This window comes from Pan paniscus, chromosome 4, assembly GCF_029289425.2.
Source record: "Pan paniscus chromosome 4, NHGRI_mPanPan1-v2.0_pri, whole genome shotgun sequence".
Taxonomy (NCBI): domain Eukaryota; kingdom Metazoa; phylum Chordata; class Mammalia; order Primates; family Hominidae; genus Pan; species Pan paniscus.
Genome location: NC_073253.2, coordinates 68,825,806 through 68,843,224, shown reverse-complemented (window position 1 = coordinate 68,843,224; position 17,419 = coordinate 68,825,806). Strand labels below are relative to the sequence as shown.

Genomic DNA, 17,419 nt, shown 5'->3' with positions numbered 1-17,419 from the left:
TTCGTTAAGGAGGTATTTGGGAGGAGTTGAAGAACTGACAGTTGCTATGACTCTGATTTTACTTTTGGACTGGTAAAGTGTAGAGAACACTATGTTTTGTGTCGGTGTATCTCCATGTGTTAGTCTTCCCTCATAAATATTCCCTATTTTCATTACTGATTTATGGCACTCAACAGTTTTCATCTTCTTTATAATTTGCTCTTCCTGTTCTCATTGGGTGGAGTTGGAATTAAATATGAGTAAATAAACTCTAAGTAAGGGTATAATAAATTTTTACATGAGTAAAGCTTATGGGCCTTAACGTATGAACATTGTGGTATCCATTTAAGCAATTGGAGAGCTGTGTGTGAGTGTGTGTGCATGTGTGTGTGTGTGTGTGTGTGAAGTTTAACTATTTTAGAACAATTATAGTATCAAACAACTGACATTCAATCTAGTGGATTATAAATTGTTATATATGCTTGTACTCCATGTAAGCTATGCTTCAAATAAATGAGATGTGACTTGCAAATACAAACAAGATAGGTCATTTTCTATTGAAAACCAATTTACTGTTTACCTTTGATGTTGATGCTTTTGATGGCTTTCTGATGCTACATTTTGCATTATTTCATGATGCCACTTTTGCTCGATAACAATATTGCGAAGTTCTAGCTTATAAATAAAATGAATCAACCTGCAACTTATAACAGAAGGAGCTGGTCCTGTGCACAACAAAGAATGACTCAAATGGACAAAGAACCAATATAGAGATGTTTCCTAAACTGGCATTAGAGATCACTAGCATTACCAGATGAGCTGATTTTAAGTGCTATCGATGGCCAATAAGAAGCAGCAGGACTCTAAGGAAATGAGGGGAAAGGTTTTACATTTATCACAGTGACCTAATGTGAACAGTTAAGTAGCAATTAAGTCACATTTATTGCTCAAGGTACATGATGACCTGTAATGTCAGTTATCAGAAATGTCCCTAACTTGGGCAATTAGCTTTGAGTCAAATATGGTGTTCTGGCTTTAAGCCTGATTATAAAATTGGAAACATGTATAGACTGCATGGTGCAATAGAAAGGGCCTAGTAAAAAATGTATATTTAAATTTGCCTCTGACATTTACATAAAAGCCCTCTTTAGAGATACACTAAAGCAGTTTTCTCAAACTTTAAATGTGTATATAAATCATCTAGGGATTGTGTTAAAATGTAGATTGTAATTAAATAGATCTGATGCGTGATGTGCAGAGTCTGAGATGCAGCATTTCTACCAAGCCCACATGTATGCTGATGATGTTGGTCCCTGAACCAACTCTGAGTCCCAAGGCCTTAGAAGATTATTGTTAGAATGTGGGAAAAGCACATGTGTGCATAGGAAGACACTTTGTGAATGGTAAAATAGCATATATAACACTTTACATTGAATAACAATAGTCGAGGATTCGATTCATCAAGAAAAGTCCCAGTAGAACAAATTATGTTTCAGATACTGTTCAATTTTTCCTTGTTCGCAAAACCAGAAACAAAACTGAGAATTAGAGAGGCAGAACAAGAGAGATATTCATCCTAAACAATGTTGTTGCTTTTTTACTGTCTTGAAAGATTCACTTCTGTATCACTATCCACTAATAAATGGGGTAGGAGGTGGGAACTGCTCTTGTTTTGTTCTTTAGAAGTTTGCACAATTAGACCCAGTCCCAGATACATCCTAGACATTGACTCCTTCCAAGTAAAATAGAAATAGGAAATTACAAACAGGAGGAAGATGGTTGGCTCCAGGAACACAGGCAGCAACAAAAAGGGATGACTGTTAGGGGAAGAAATTAAAAACTAGTAAGTCAGACACAAGAACAGAGACTCAGAGCTGTTTAAACACTTAGCTTCCCTTAGCGAACCTGTTGTTTTTCATTGGTGTTTGCATTTTCTAAAGGAAATGAACAAAATTCACAGGCACAATCATTGACTTATAAAGCGTTTCTGTGTTCCTTATCTAAAAAGTACAATCAACAATTCCCTGTTGAAGAAAACATGGATTCTTTCTGAGTTTCCAGTCCCACAACATTGTGGCCAATATTTTATTATTTCATGGTCAGTTTGCTACACTATATGAAAAAGATTTTTATCACATATTAGAGAATGCAAAGCAGACCCCTCCCATGGGCTAAACCCTTCCCAATCTTTTAGATTTTGGACAGAATGACTCTCTGTCACACATGCAGATTGCCAGCACCTTATGTGTTCCCATGATGCATCTCTTTACAATAGTTCTGGAGCCACCATGTTTACAGAGTTAGAACTCTGCTTCAGAGAAACTGAATTTTCATCAGTCTCACTTTTACCTAAATTTTATACTTTGTCTTCCTGCTTTCATCTCTGTTTATCCTCTGTCACCTGCTTATAGTGAAGGGCAGTATCATTCATAATCCAAAATGCCAGTATTCAACAAATATGCATGAATTAAAACTTAAGTTTAGTGCCATCAGAGAGAGAAGGAAATAATAAACAAGGCTGAAATTGGAGTAACTGTCAATGTGTTCTGGCTGTGTCATTTCTTTAAAAAATAAATTGAAAGTGAAATACTAATACCAATTACTAACATAATTCCTCAGCCCAGTCAATATCGTATCATGAAGCCATTTAAATGCCAAACAGCTATTGCGAGATTACTCTGAAACCATTCAAACTGCAGAGATTTGAGAAATATTTAAAGACACCGGAACTGTGCTCTGGTGGGGAATATCACACAGTTGCACATTGTTTTTTGCTGTAACTCTGGGCAATCTGGGTCAGCTGCCCCAGTTGGGTAGCCTTATAATTAGGCAGCTCTTTATTTTCCAGCCGCTTTACCTAAGACAACCTGAAGCTTTGAGGATGACTGAGCAGCAGTTTCCCTCAACAGAAACACTTGTGTGGTGCACCAGGAGTGGTTTTAAATGATGGAGATAATTACTTAATTTGAGCTGCAGCAACTGGCCAAGTAAACATGTAGCAGCCAGGAAGCTATTAGCATGATTTTAAGGCAATTATTCCATTAGTGTTTAATAGTCTCCAATTAGTCTTCTCTGACTATCAAAGTTTGAATATCTTTTTTTCCTCCAAAAATTCTTAGTGCTGAGTAATGCAAAAAGGTGCCAAACCTGTTTTTAAACCTGGTTTTTTATATATGTGGATCTTCCAAACAAATATACAGAAACATGCGAGTATTCAGGAGTATAGATTTGATGAAATATGTTGGTCTATTTTTTCTCACAAGTATTGGAGTGAGAAGGGGAAGCTTTACAGGAGATCCATTTGAGTATAATACCAACAGGAGCTGGGAAAACAATATAAATTCCCATGGAAGCCCAATGTCATCATCTTTATGTCTGTACTCTAAGATCACCCAGATACCAAAATCTCTCACCTCAGGTTTTTATTTTGTCCCAGGGCAGGAAAGGAAAATTACTGTGTTCCCACTAATGCTTAGTTCCTTGTTTCTTAACCCTGGTTAGTCACAGTTGCTGCTGAATCATCCAGATACAAATCACAAAGCCTTTCCCTCCAAAATTCATAGGGTATCTTCCCAAAGGTCCAAGTAAGGGGTCAGATCCCTGAACTGATAGGGATAAATAGTAAGTCATTTGTCTTCACTTAGCTTCAGTTTTTTCATCTGTGACACGGAGGTAATAGTGCCAGCACTCCCTGCTTCATGGAGTTTTAGAAGGATTTTGTGAGCTGGTGTACATAACAGGGCTTTGAAAAGTGAAATAATACAGAAATGTAAGGTAGACTCAAAAAGATATCATACCATCTCAGAACTAGATAAACAAACTTAGGCTTTTAATCCTGTAGCTCTAGAGAGTCACCTGCCAGAAGGTTTGCATCACAGTGATTGCCCTTCTTACCTTCTATGCATATAAAAACATTCAGGGGAAACCATGTGAAAGAAGCTGTCTAAAATCCAAATAAAAATGAAGGAAGAAAAGGAATAGGAATGCCTGTGGAAGTGAGAATGGAGTTATGCCAAAGTTGTGCTTTCTACTGTCTCCTTGAAAAGAGCAATCTCCAGGCTTGCCTAGGTAGCAGAGTAAGTGCTGCATGGAGAAGCTGGGGTTGGTTCTTTTCCTTGGAGATTCCTGGCCCGTAGCAAGCTATCTGTTGAAGAAGGACGAAAGGAGACAGCCCCTTCTGTGGATAGCACTTGTAGCGTAGCCTGTGCCTGCCATTGCTGCCAAACATCCACTTGACTAACAACCATTGATTTGAGGGACTGATCAATGGCAGCACTCTTGGTTGGAGCATCTAGTGATTTTCAAAATAACCCTTCTTTTGTTTTTGTTTTTGTTGTTTTTTTCTTTATTATGTTTTCCTCCAACAGCTGAGAGGGGGGGCTGGATGGGGCAGATCAAGAGGAGGTAGACCATAACGTTGAATTTAATAGCCCAGCTCAGCTCAGGGCCAGAAGTGGACTGTTCACGAGTAATTTGCCCTCCAGCCCAGCTCTGAAAAGATCAAGTGTGTGCTCCCCCAGCCCAACTGCATAGCCAAATTGACAATAAAGTATGGCCGTGTCCCAGCTGTCATTGTTGTAAACTGTCCTGAAACGACCCTCACTCCTGGATACCTGATCTAGGGGGTTGTTAGGAGCTCCCACCCTAGAAACCTGCCCAGTCTCTGGTCCAAGTCGCACACATCAAGCTGAAGCTTCTTGATCCCTCAGGTCTCTTCCTCGCTTTGTCCACGCTTCTTTCCTTCTAGGCTGTCTGGACACATTCTCAGTCACCTTTTCCGTACTATTTGCCTATTAATCCCACCCCTCCGCTCAGGTCACGCAGGTTCCCCTGCCCAGCTTCTGTCCCGAGCAGTAAACATACGGTCCGCAAGGGTTTGCTTTTTTGACCTGGGCGAAGTGTGTTGCCAACACGCACTTGGACCAGACTCGAGACAGCGGCCACTCGGCCAGGTCCCCCGGGGTCCAAACCGATACGAAATGGTGCCCTCTGCCCGTCGCCCCCTTGGGCTCCTTTTCAAGGGCAGCTATCACGCCGCCTCTGGTCCCTGAACTTTCATCACTCTTCGGGAAGCGCTTTGTCTTTTTAAAGGAGATTGGGGACGAATATCAATGACTGTAGCCGAGAATCTATCAAATCCGCCCAATTCCATGCCAGGGATAGACTCAGGTCCTTGCACCGGAGGCGAGCCCCTGACACTAGCTCGCGTTCGCCACACACGGTCACCCCACAGACCCAGAGATTTCTCCCACTTCCCCAAATCTGCAGGAGAAACCATAGGAGGGGGTCACGAGGCACCATCCTGGAGCCCAGCTTCTCCTCTGCCCCAGTCCTCCGCATACAACCTGCTTCAAAAGCCCAGGAGAAAAGCAGTCACCTTGACTCTAGCGCCTCGGTCCTTAGGGGTTTGGAAAACGCCAGGAAGCCCAAGGCTACCCGGCACGCGCTCGCCTGGCCTGAGACCCACCCTGGAAGACGAGTTTCCCTCCCGCGGGCATCGTGGCAAGTTACCACTTAGTGGCAGATAAAGCAGGGCGGGGCAGGTGGAGCGGGCGCCGAGCGCCTAGCCGGCAGCCCCTGCGCGCCTACCTGGAATGGCTAAATTGGTGAGGGGGATGCTGTGCATGCTCTCCGGCAGAGTTGCCATCCAGTCGGCTAATTTCAGCTCGTTTTTCCCCTGAGACGAGGCCATCGTGCCAGTCGGCGTGCAGCGCGCTGGTCCCAGCACTCCTCGGGCAGGCTGGCAGGCTGCTGCCGCTAATCCAATGTTTGCTCCAGCCCCGCTAGAGTTTACACTCCTCTCTGCGCCACACCCACAGGATGGCGCAGACACATGCTAATTTTAATAATTATTCAAAACACCCCGTGCTCCCTTAGTGCCTCCGCCAGACTCCGCTGGAGCTTTTGTTCCTGACGTCCGTGCTCAGCTCTCTCCGCTCTCCCCTCCCTTCCCAACCCCCTCCTCCCGTCTTATCCTTCCTAGGCGTCTCTGCCTTTCCTCGCCATTCTGCAGCTTTCCCTGGTTTCTTATTTTTCTTTTCTATTCATTTTTTTTCCAACTGCTTTGCCCATGGCTTGCTCGATCCTTTGCTGTGACTTTCTCGTCCTGTTTGTATGAAAGACAGTCTTGCACTTGAACCTAAAATCCTAGTAGACTTTGGGATGTTATTGCCTCCTGAGGAACAGACTTCTCATGCTGGGTTTCAGGGCTTTCCGTCCTTATCAAAGAGCTTTCCTTTTTGTAATCTACAACAGGTTATACCTTTCCTCAGCCAGAGACCACAACCCTGTTTATTAAAAAATGATGATCTTTATTCACTCTTTTGCCTACTTTGTGAAATAGCTGGTAAGTATGAGTCAGTGAAGGGCATGGTAAATTCTAGGTGGTTCCTACTTAATCCTGGGTACCTTGCTCCAGACATTTCAAAGTCAAGAAATGCTACTCCCCCTTCTTTTCTCAGATCATGAGAAGTCTACATTATTTCTATGGAGAACACTGCCTCTGTCCTGTCAGTTTCATGGCACTCAGGGTAAGACTGGAGCCTTATGCTGGAAGAAAATCGCCACATCTCCCAGTGACATGCTCTAATTATTGCCAGTAGCATTTGGTGGAATGTATTTGGCACCATTCAAAGTGATCTATGTGACTGTTTGCATTTTCATTCCTTTGCAGACTGGAAAGATGTGCCTCTCTCAAGAGAAATCACTCACTGGGCCTCCAAAGAACTGTCTGGGTCCACCTGCTCTCAGATGAGTAAAAGGAGAGAGATGAAGTTTTACAAATCTAATGAGACCAGCAGTGGCCTGAATAGGAATTATAAGAGATGAACTGAAAGTGTGCTGGGCCTTTGCAACCCAGGAAATGGAAATGCAATAAACAGACCTCTGTTCTTTCATGCCAGGGTTGTGTAAATTTTTATTTTTCTATGGGAAATGCTATTAGATTGCGGAAATGACAATCAACATAGGAGACAAAGAGAGCCATGAAACATGAGAATAATTATTCAAGGTTAGTAAATCCATTTAATCCCAAATAGCATTAAAAAATAAGAAAAAACCTAGAGCCTACCTTATTTTCTACAATGATGCTAAGTCCTAAGAATATTCACCCCCAAATGGGGAGCACTATGGGAAAGATAGAGGAGAGGCAATGTCTTATTTTGGTTATCAAATTTTCCATGCCCCTTATAAAATAAATTCATACCTTCAAGAGGACATGGTACAGTTATCTTTAGTGATGAGGAAGAGATGTACTGAAATTTTTCCCCAAATAAATCTTAATATACATGCTAGTACAATAGAACCCACATATCCTTTTAATTAGGATGATAGTTTAGCTTACTATAGGACTCTTAGTCAAGAGATCTACAAACACCACCCTTCTGTAAGAAACCTACAAACACCACCTAATGCTGGTGGTCTCAGGGCATGATTGCAGGGCAATGAGGAAAATTCAAATCTAGTGGTCAGCTGCTCTGTCTCTGAGTAGTTTGGGCAAGTCCTCTAGTCTCTGCTAGCCCCAGTTTTCTCCATTATAAAGTGGTAATAAGAACTCAGAGATTTGTGGTAAAGCTTCCAGAAGAGAGTGCATACATGTTTAAGATAACAGGATATGTCTATTTACCACTTTTTGTCTTTTCTATACTTATGAAGTATTTTTTTCAAGAGCATGAAATAATTATTGAATCTGGGGTATATTTTTAATAAGACACATTTTAGAAACATACCCTGTTAAAGTATATTGAGCTTATGTGGCCCTAAAAATTTACAAAGCATTTTTTACAAAATGAAACCACCTTAACTGGTGAGGAAAGTTCCCCTCTATAAAGAATCATACTATCTTTTGGCAAAACAAACTAACAGTCCCTTCTCTGTTTCATCTGATTTGCATTTCAGGATTTTAAATGTCTTGGTTTAATATAAGTTATTATCATTTTCTACATGCAACCCATGAAAAAAGATAGGCCTGAAAGTTGATAGTTGTGAATTTCTTTCCCAGCCTTATAATCAATATTTTGGGCAATTATATGACCCAGTTTCTCCATCTTTCTATCACCAACCCTGCTACCATTTACTAAAACACATTGGGACAATCATGTAATTTCTCTGGGCTTTAATTTTGTCACTGGATTAATCAAGGTTCTCCAGAGAAACAGAACCAGTAGTATATATAGACAGAGAAAGAGATTTATTTTAGAGAAATTGTCTCATATGATTGTGAGAACTGGCAAGTTCAATATATGTAGGGCAAACTGGAAGCCTGGAACATGAGATAAGAATTGTTCTTGCAGTCTTGAGTTCAAAATCTGCAGAGCAGGCCAGCAGGCCAGGAACTCAGGAAGGACTTCTATGCTGCAGTTTTGAGGCAGAATTGCTGCTGCTTCAGATAGCTTTAGTCTTTGTTCTTAAGGCCTTTGACTGATTTAATGAGGCCTACCCACATTATAACAGGTAATGCACTTTACTCAAAGTTAAATGATTATAAATGTTAATCACATTGACAAACATCTTCACAGCAACATCTACACTAGTGTTTGACCAAGCAATTGGGCATCACAGCCTAGCCAAGTTGACATATAAAATAAACCATTACACCCACTTGCAAATTAACTAGAAGTTACTGCCAAACTCTATGGCCCCCTTTGACTCTATTATTCTATAATTTTATTTTTTTATGATTCTTTCTTATTTATATAGCTGCTCAAAATAGCAAAAGGAGGCATGTAATATTTACTTTCTTTTTTTTTTTTTTCCAGGCTGGAGAGCAGTGGTGCGATCTTGACTCACTGCAAGCTCCGCCTCCTAGGTTCGCGTCATTCTCCTGCCTCAGCCTCCTGAGTAGCTGGGACTACAGGTGCCCGCCAACACGCCCGGCTAATTTTTTTGTATTTTTAGTAGAGACGGGGTTTCACCATGTTAGCCAGAATGGTCTCGATCTCCTGACCTCGTGATCTGCCCGCCTTGGCCTCCCAAAGTGCTGGGATTATAGGCGTGAGCCACCGCGCCCAGCCTACTTTCAATTTTTAATTCATGCAGACAGCTCAAGATATAGACCAACATTTTTTTCCCCACAAAACAGATGAGAAAATACCAATGGTTTTTAGTTACGGCATTAATAGTAGCCTGCCTCTGAAAATCAAATGCTTTTAGGCATAAATGAAAAGAGAAAAATGACTAATTGCAGTGGCTTCGTGCTACCACCAAAAGTTGTTTGTGTAATGCTCTGCTGTCCATCAAATTCATATAGCACACAAAGTTGATGAACAAGGATACTCATCTGGAGCATTTTCTTACTTCATATCCTCTTCCACCCATAAAAATACATAACTCTTTGCTATGTATTTTCTTCCAGTAGTTCATAATCTTTCTTAATCATTGGAGATATATATTTTATTTTTGTAACTGAATTGATTTTGAATTATGTTCTGAAAAGCAAGGGTTTTTATAGATCAGAAAACTTTAGAACACAGTTTCGTCAAATAATATTTTAAAAGAGGAACTTTTTCTAAAACAATTCTGCCAAATTATTTTTTTAAACACAGTGTTCTAAAACAAACACTTACAGAGTCAGACTTAAAACATGTCCAAAAGGGCAATAAAGAACCTTTGTGAAATTAACTATTAATTATAATTTTTTTTTTACCATTCTCTACAACTTTTATGTAGGTATTCCACCCAAAGAATTTTTCTGTGTTTTAAGGACAAAAATACTTTTGTACTTAAATTCAGAGTAGAAAAAAAGTGATGACCCTCTCTTTCCACCACCAGTTTAGCCCTGCAGAGTTGTCTGTCTTATCCCTCTTGTCCTCCCCTAGTCTACCTTTTATATGTCAGCCCTAAACAAGCTAATTTACACTCACTGAATGTAATCTATTGGCTGGAATCACCAGCTATGGAATGCGGTGTTTCAAATCCAGGTCTCCCCAGTCAATTACTGTGCGTTTCTTGGTATCTTTTTCTGAAGGATAAAGAATGATTATTTTCTCCTGGCGGTGGGGAAATGGAAGATGCTATGAAGCTTAATGAAGTAAGGAATTTAAAGTTTATTGAACAGACTGGAAGATTAAAAATTATACTTTTATGCTTCTTGCTCCCACCATGACTTTGCTCATGCACATGAAATAAATCTACTTCATGCTTTCATCTATCAAAATTCTTTCAATTCTAACCAACTCCTCTTTTCAATTTCCCTTACTATCCATAAGTAGAAGTAATCTTTCTTATCTCTGTACACCCATTGCAGTTTGTTTATAGTATTGTGTCTCTCATTCCCTAGCTAGTCTTAAAGCATTATGTAGGCAGGGATGGTGTCATTTGACACTCTCTAATGTCTTTCACAGAGCCCAAGACATAATAAGGGCTCATTCTAATCATTCATTTTACTCACTTATTTCATAAATATTTATTGAGTGTCTATAATGTGGTCTGTCTCAGAGAGAAAAAATAGAGCAGCAAGTCCCTGAACTCTTTGAGTTGATGCTCCAGGCAGAAAGTGGCAAACGATAGCTTTATGGCTCAATACATAAATGACTTGGCTGTATCTCTTATCTCAATGGCAAAACCCAAATTTTGCATCCCTATTTTTAGCACTTGGGTAAGTAGCAAAGCACCAAAGACTTACACCTTAGTTTTGAAAATACATTTTAAAATAAAAATTGGTTTAGGATTGTTTTGTCTCTCTACACTCTTTCCCTTAATCTTTCCCATCTCTATTGCTATCTTCCCTAATACAAAAGGGAAGAAATCTGAAAATAACATGATAAACTCATCTAGATCTCCAGGGGTCATTACTACAAAATGTTTGATTTCTCAGAGCTTGGGGATTGGTGGAGGTGGGAGTAGCCTGGGAAGGGAGAGGGAAACTGTTTTAAATTCATGTGCAGAGTAAAAAAAATCCTGGAACTATTCTACCCATCACTGCCAAAAGCTTAGGACCATTGTACACCAATACTTGTAGAAGCATTATTCACAATTCCCAAAAGGTGGAAACAATACAAATGTTCATTGACAGATGAATGGATAAACAAAATGTGGTATATACATACAATGGGATATCATTCAGCCTTAAAAAGAAATGAAATTCTAACACCTGCCACAACATGGATAAAACTTGAAGACATTATGCTATGTGAAATAAGCCAGACACAAAAGGACAAATATCTTATAATTCCACTTATATGAGATACCCAAAATAATCAAGTTCATAAAGGCAGAAAGTAGAATAGCAGTTATCAGGGTCTGGGGCAGGGAGAAACAAGGACTTTTTGTTTAACAGGTACAGAGTTTCAGTTTGGGATCCTGAAAAGTTTCTGGAGATAGATAGTGGTGGTTGCACAACAATGTGAATGTTCTTAATGCCACTGGACTGTACCCAAAATGGTTAAGATGGTCAATTGTATATTATGTGTACTTCACTAAAATAAAAAAAATGACCAGTGACTCTGTTGGGCAAATGTACCCTATTTGTTTTATCAGTTATAAAGTAGCCATTGTAACCACTTAGTTTTAATAATAGTTTATTCTCCACCTGATGACTACCAAGAGCACATCTCAAGTTGAACAAATTGAACTTATCACTTGTTGCGCTGAGTGAGAATGTGCATCATGGGAACCTGGGACACCTTAGAAAGAGGATGTTAGAAAGAACTTAAAATATTTGAGCTTGCCTTAGGTGATTTGGAAGAGAGTTTAAGAAAGTGGAGCTTCATTCTGATTTGGATGGTGTCAAAAAGTAAGGAGAAGGTAATTCTATAATTAGGTATCATGATAAGCCTTATCTAGAATGAAGAAACACTGGACTAACGCTAAATCTGTAATGGTAAAGAAATAGGAGTCATTCATTAGAATAGAATAGTGGGTCATTTTTGTGGTGTAAGACAGTATTAATATTTTATTTTCAGGCATGATTACAAAGACTTCATATTCTTTTCTTTTCTTGATTTACCAAGGTCACAGAGTGGACCTGTATGATGCTAATGATCCAGAGCATGTTTTTGTTCAACAGGTGGACACCAAGGCCTAGCTGATAGTACCAGGAGAGCTCCTAGATGCCAGGGACTATTTTGCACTTTCTCATAAATAAATAGGAGGACAGAGTCCGGTCTAATTTACCTGGGGTTCCAAGAGTCCTAGTCTAGTGGACCTTTGTCAATGATAGACACTACTGGCAACTTTGACATGTACTTCCCATCAATGACATTTTAACTTACATTTTACAGCAAAAGCAAATTGATGCAACAAAGTAAATTATATTCCTGTGTGTGCAAGCTGATTGTTGTTCTTCCACAGGTATGCCCTGCAAGACTTTTTGTATATTTCTGTCATTCTCAAATAGTCTCTCAGCTACACAGAAGCAAAGACAATCCCTGTTGCAGGGTAACTCATTCAATTCGCATTTCTTTCCAGCCTCTTCTTGCAAACCCCAAAGGCAATCATCTATATCTAGGGCTGTCTGACAGACACAGGTAATGCTGTGGGACACTCTAGCACCTTGGGGAAAGAGATTCTGAGAAGAAAAGTTAGATAATGAGCTCTCCATCTAGCTCTAGTCCTAGAACTGCAGTTCAGCCTCTGGAAGAGTGTGTCAGAAATATGGACATGGTGTGAGAGGCAGGACAGATGTCTTGCTGTTCAGAGAACTCAGAGAAATCTCAGCACTTGGAAAAAGAATAATTAGAGACTGATTTTTTTATAATTATTGATTTTTTCTGGCTGTCAGTTTAGCAACATTTAAGACTACAGCTTTGCCTAATAAAGGTTTACTCTAAAGAACAGTCACCTCCATTCAGTACTGAACCCTTCTTTACAGCTTTATGTAACTGCTAATCCATAAGTACGATTTTTTCTTTTTGTTTTCATCTTATAAAGAATTTAAAAATTGGAGCTATTTCTTTTCATACTTGAGCTCAATGGCTCAAATGTAACCAAGCATTAAGGAAATGTTACCATATCCCATTAAATTGAAGAGATTAATTCCACATAATTTATAGCACCTTGATTTTATTAATCAACACTGTAATATTTGGGCATATCACTCCTATCAAAGAGATTTTAAGGAAAAGAGCAGCATGGGGGAAAATAAAGCAGAATGGATTTAATTTTTTCTTCATCTCATGAAAAAAAAAGTTGTATTTAAAAAGTTATTTATATTTTCAAAAACATAAGAAAAAATATAAAATGCCCAGGTCCTGCTTTTTTTTATTTTTATTTTTTGGAAACACAGAAATTTGAGGGATTTTACATCAAGTCATAAGCTACAGAAACTGAGTAGCTGTCCACAACTTTAGTGCTGAATACAAACAGATTCATAATTTGCTCTTGGCATGTATTTATCCTGGCTTGTATTGTAAGCCTTTAACTACATCAGTATGGTGATAAATACCAAACTTTTTTGTGGTTCACAACCAAATCTTCCTTTTGGCCCTGTCTTTGAAAACATTTTGTGATGAAAAACTTCAAACAAAAAAGTAGAAAATACAGTTAATAAACCTCCACATCTCCCTCACTGGTCTCAGTAATTATCAGCTTATGGGCAATTTTAATTATTTCACATACTTCCCTTCCAAGCTGGATTATTTTGAAGTAAAGTCCATATATGATAACAACATTTCATCCATATTTCAATATATTAAATTAATAACTATTGTATTTAGACAAACAGTCCATTCAGATTTAAAAATCACCAATGATTGGCTGAATTAACTGATTAAATTTTTCTGACTTAACAGATTAGTCACCTGGATACAATATAAATGTGAAGCTTTAAGCTTTAAGTTCTATCCTTTTTTTTTTTTTTTTTCTTTTTTTGTCGCCCAGGAGACAAAAAAAATCTGCTGCCCATTGCAACCTCTGCCTCCTGGAAGACGGAGTTTCACCATGTCGGCCAGGCTAGTCCCAAACTCCTGACCTCAGGTGATGCACCCACCTCGGCCTCCCAAAGTGCTGGGATTACAGGCGTGAGCCACTGTGCCCAGCCAGTCCTCTCTTTTTATTAACTTAATCGTATGTAGATAAATGCATAGAACTTGCATCGTAGGGAAATTATGAAAAGTGAAATTAAAGCTTCATGAACATAGATCATCCTAAATTCAAAGTAACCACAAACTCCGGTTGTGTAATCACTATGGACATACATCGTTAAAAAGATAATTAGTTTCCCTGTATCCATGTATGTCATCACTGCAATTACAGTGTAGTGTAATCATTGCCTTTATTCCAAATAATGTAAAGCCTTTTATATTAAAATGATTGAAGTTTGTGTATTTTTATCACAATGTTGGTCCCTTTTTTTAAAAAAAAAAGCAAAATAAAATACATCCATCTCTAATAAACAAATGGATCTAGTCCTCATCTTGTTCACTATACTATATATATTTTACATATGGGCAATAATATAATTTTACTTAATTACTGTATTTAGCTTGAAAATAGCATTTGACAAAATATTTTAAAAGTTTGTAGATTTCCTTATAAATATATAAAGACATTTTTACTGTTGTAGAGAAATGGCATATTTCTAAGAAATAGGAATACATTATCTAATAATTATATAATAACATTTCAACTGAGTGCTAAAATGCTATATTTGGAATCAAAGTATCTTTGAAAGGTTATATAAATAGCTTGTTAATAAACTTGCCTTTACACACACTGCAGAAAGTGTTATAAAATTCATACTACATTAAATAAAAACAAATTATGAATACAAAATGGCTTAGGAGCAGCTTCCTCGGCTTCAGCAAAGACAATTGTGGGCCCAGATAAGGTGAAGGCCAAAATTTATTTTAAATCATATAGCAGCTGACAGAAAGGTCCAAAAGGAGACCTGCAAATAGCACAATGCCTTATTTCCCTGGCTGAATGATTCTAATTTATAAAGCATAGTAGAAGAGAATAGGACAGATGAAAAAATATAACTCAAGAAGAAATCCCTGCATATACATCATGGTGGGATGAGGAAGTTATAGAGATACCTTCATAAAATTAGTAAGCATTCATCCTCCAAATTAATGAGTTTAGTAGAAAGCCCACATAGGGCACTGAAAAATGGCATACTTCTCAAAGTGAATAATGCTGGTTTGCAGACACAAAGGGTCATAATACTAATCTTGATTTTGCATGGGAATTTGAAAATACAATACTCAAATTTATGGTTAGGTAATGTGGCCACCTGCAGGCTGTTAAGCAACAGAGGAAGAATATCCCGTTCTTATGGTTAAGAATGGGAAGTGATTTTCTCTTTAAAACAATTTATAGTCCGGGTGCGGTGGCTCATGCCCGTGATCCCAGCCCTTTGGGAGGCCGAGGTGGGTGGATCATCTGAAGTCAGGAGTTCAAGACCAGCCTGAGATAGTGAAACTCCATCTCTACGAAAAACCCAAAAGTTAGCCAGGTGTGGTCGCACGCACTTGTAATTCCTGCTACTTGGGAGGCTGAGGCAGAAAAATCGCTTGAACCCGGGAGGCAGTGGCTGCAGTGAGCCGTGATTGCACCGCTGTACTCCAGCCGGGGTGACAGAGTGAGACTCTGCCTCAAACAAACAAAAAAAAATTATAGCAAAAAAATTACAACACAGCATTATCATATACTTTGTGTAATTATAAAACTTCAATTCTTCACACATGACAATTGTGGATATAATTTTCAACAAAGATACTACTTATTATACCTCATTAACTTTGATTACTGATATTGAAAAAGAATAGATTTACTATTATTGCTTTTCATCTTATTCTTGCCTTCTTTAACAAGCATTGAAAAATCTGAGATGTTGCTTTTGGCTAAGAGACATAGGGTTAGGTAAATTCGGCATTAGAAAAAGAGTGGGCCTGAGTTGACTGCAGTTCATTACAATGGCTATAAAGGGGATTGGGAGACCTGCGCCTAGTCAAAAACCATTGTGAAATAAAATATATTAAATAGCTGTTGGAAATAATCATAAGTCAATTTGAAGGAAGTGCATTTCAGAATGTAATATGTTTAATGAAGTGATTTGATAGTAGGACATATGTTAAGTTAATAATCATGGGAGAAATTAAAATATAAACAGTTTTTAAGTTATGTGGACAGATTTCATTTAAAGCAAATATTGGCAGGTCAACTAATGAGTAGTGTAATGCAATGGTTTCAGAACAAGAACCAATCATTTCAAGTGTCTGTCACTGGTAAGTATTAACTATTTTAATGTTAGCATATAAATTAGCCTGTATAATCTGTGCTGGAAGCAATGGACTGGAGAAGGAAGTCAAGGAGAGGAAAGAATAATTAGAGGGAAATTGTGATAAAGGGTGAAATGGAATGACTATGAAATTAATCATGAACATTTTTGACCGTTCTTTACAATAAAAAGTAAAATAGAAATTTGTAAATTATTTAGCTAATATAACTATTGCAGAAAATTTCACTGACTAATTTAAATCAAGATACCAAATTTCACTCTAAAGACTCTTATTTGATAACACTAATTAGTTTGTCCCTCTTCCCTTAACCTTCTGTTGCATGGATACTCCCTACAGCTAACTTCTAAGAAAACACCAAGATTAAAATGGGGGTAATTCATTCAATTATTTAGATATTTTGCTTACATAAGTAAAGCCTGAGGTTTTCTTCTTCTTCATTTAGATATTTTGGCAGTAAATATCATTTTAATAGAAATCAATCTGAGGTAGTAATTTTTGTTTTGTCAGGGACATATGGCAGCCCAAAAGAGGGTGAAAAATAACATATTAAAAATAAACTTAAATATTTTAAAAATAGTATTAAAATATATCTTCATCTGACATAATAACTAAAATAGAAATTAATCAGACATACTCAGTGACACATACTTGCTGCCATTTGAAAAAATAACTACAGGATGGAAGCCAGACCAACTAATAATATTAGGTAACAATTACTGTGTCCTGAATATATGCTGTAGGCACCAGAGCAGTGCATTATGTATATGATTCTGTTATATCCTCACATGGGGATTAAGATGCATTAACCTATCAGTGCTCATGGCCCCATCTCCAGGCTAGAACTTGCAATTGAGTCTGAGAAATGTAAAGGTCTCAATGATATTCTCTCAAAATGTATTTCTCATTTGGTTAACTGTAGCCATGGTCTACATGTTTCTTTTGCTAATGTACTAAATATGCCAAAACTTTCCCTCTACAACCATAGGTCTTTTTTCAATCTCTTAGTATATTTTTCTAATAATTTCATTTCTCCTGTGCTCACTATCTTGTGATATTAAGGGGTAAGGGTGTGGAAGAGTCCAGGCATAGCACCCTGGTTGCCAGTTAGATGTTCATCCATGGTTTTGAATCATGAGTATGATTGATAAACCTGAAATTCGTTTTCAGGTGGGTTTTGCTGTTAATTTTTAGCTCCTTGTCTGATCTTCAATCCAATCTAGATATCTATGTTTGATATTATTCTTCAATAATTTAAAATTCAA

General features: G+C 38.1%; 1 protein-coding gene across 1 annotated transcript in view; it reads right to left on the bottom strand.

Annotated features, from left to right (window-relative positions):
* Positions 1-6,167, bottom strand: part of PLCXD3 (phosphatidylinositol specific phospholipase C X domain containing 3) — a 200,252-nt gene extending 194,085 nt beyond the window's left edge. Inside the window, exon 1 of the mRNA XM_003810978.5 lies at positions 5,569-6,167. Within this exon, the coding sequence (XP_003811026.1) occupies positions 5,569-5,671 (103 nt within the window). The 5' untranslated portion in view covers positions 5,672-6,167. The remainder of the gene's footprint in view (positions 1-5,568) is intronic.
* Between the last annotated feature and the right edge of the window lie 11,252 nt (positions 6,168-17,419).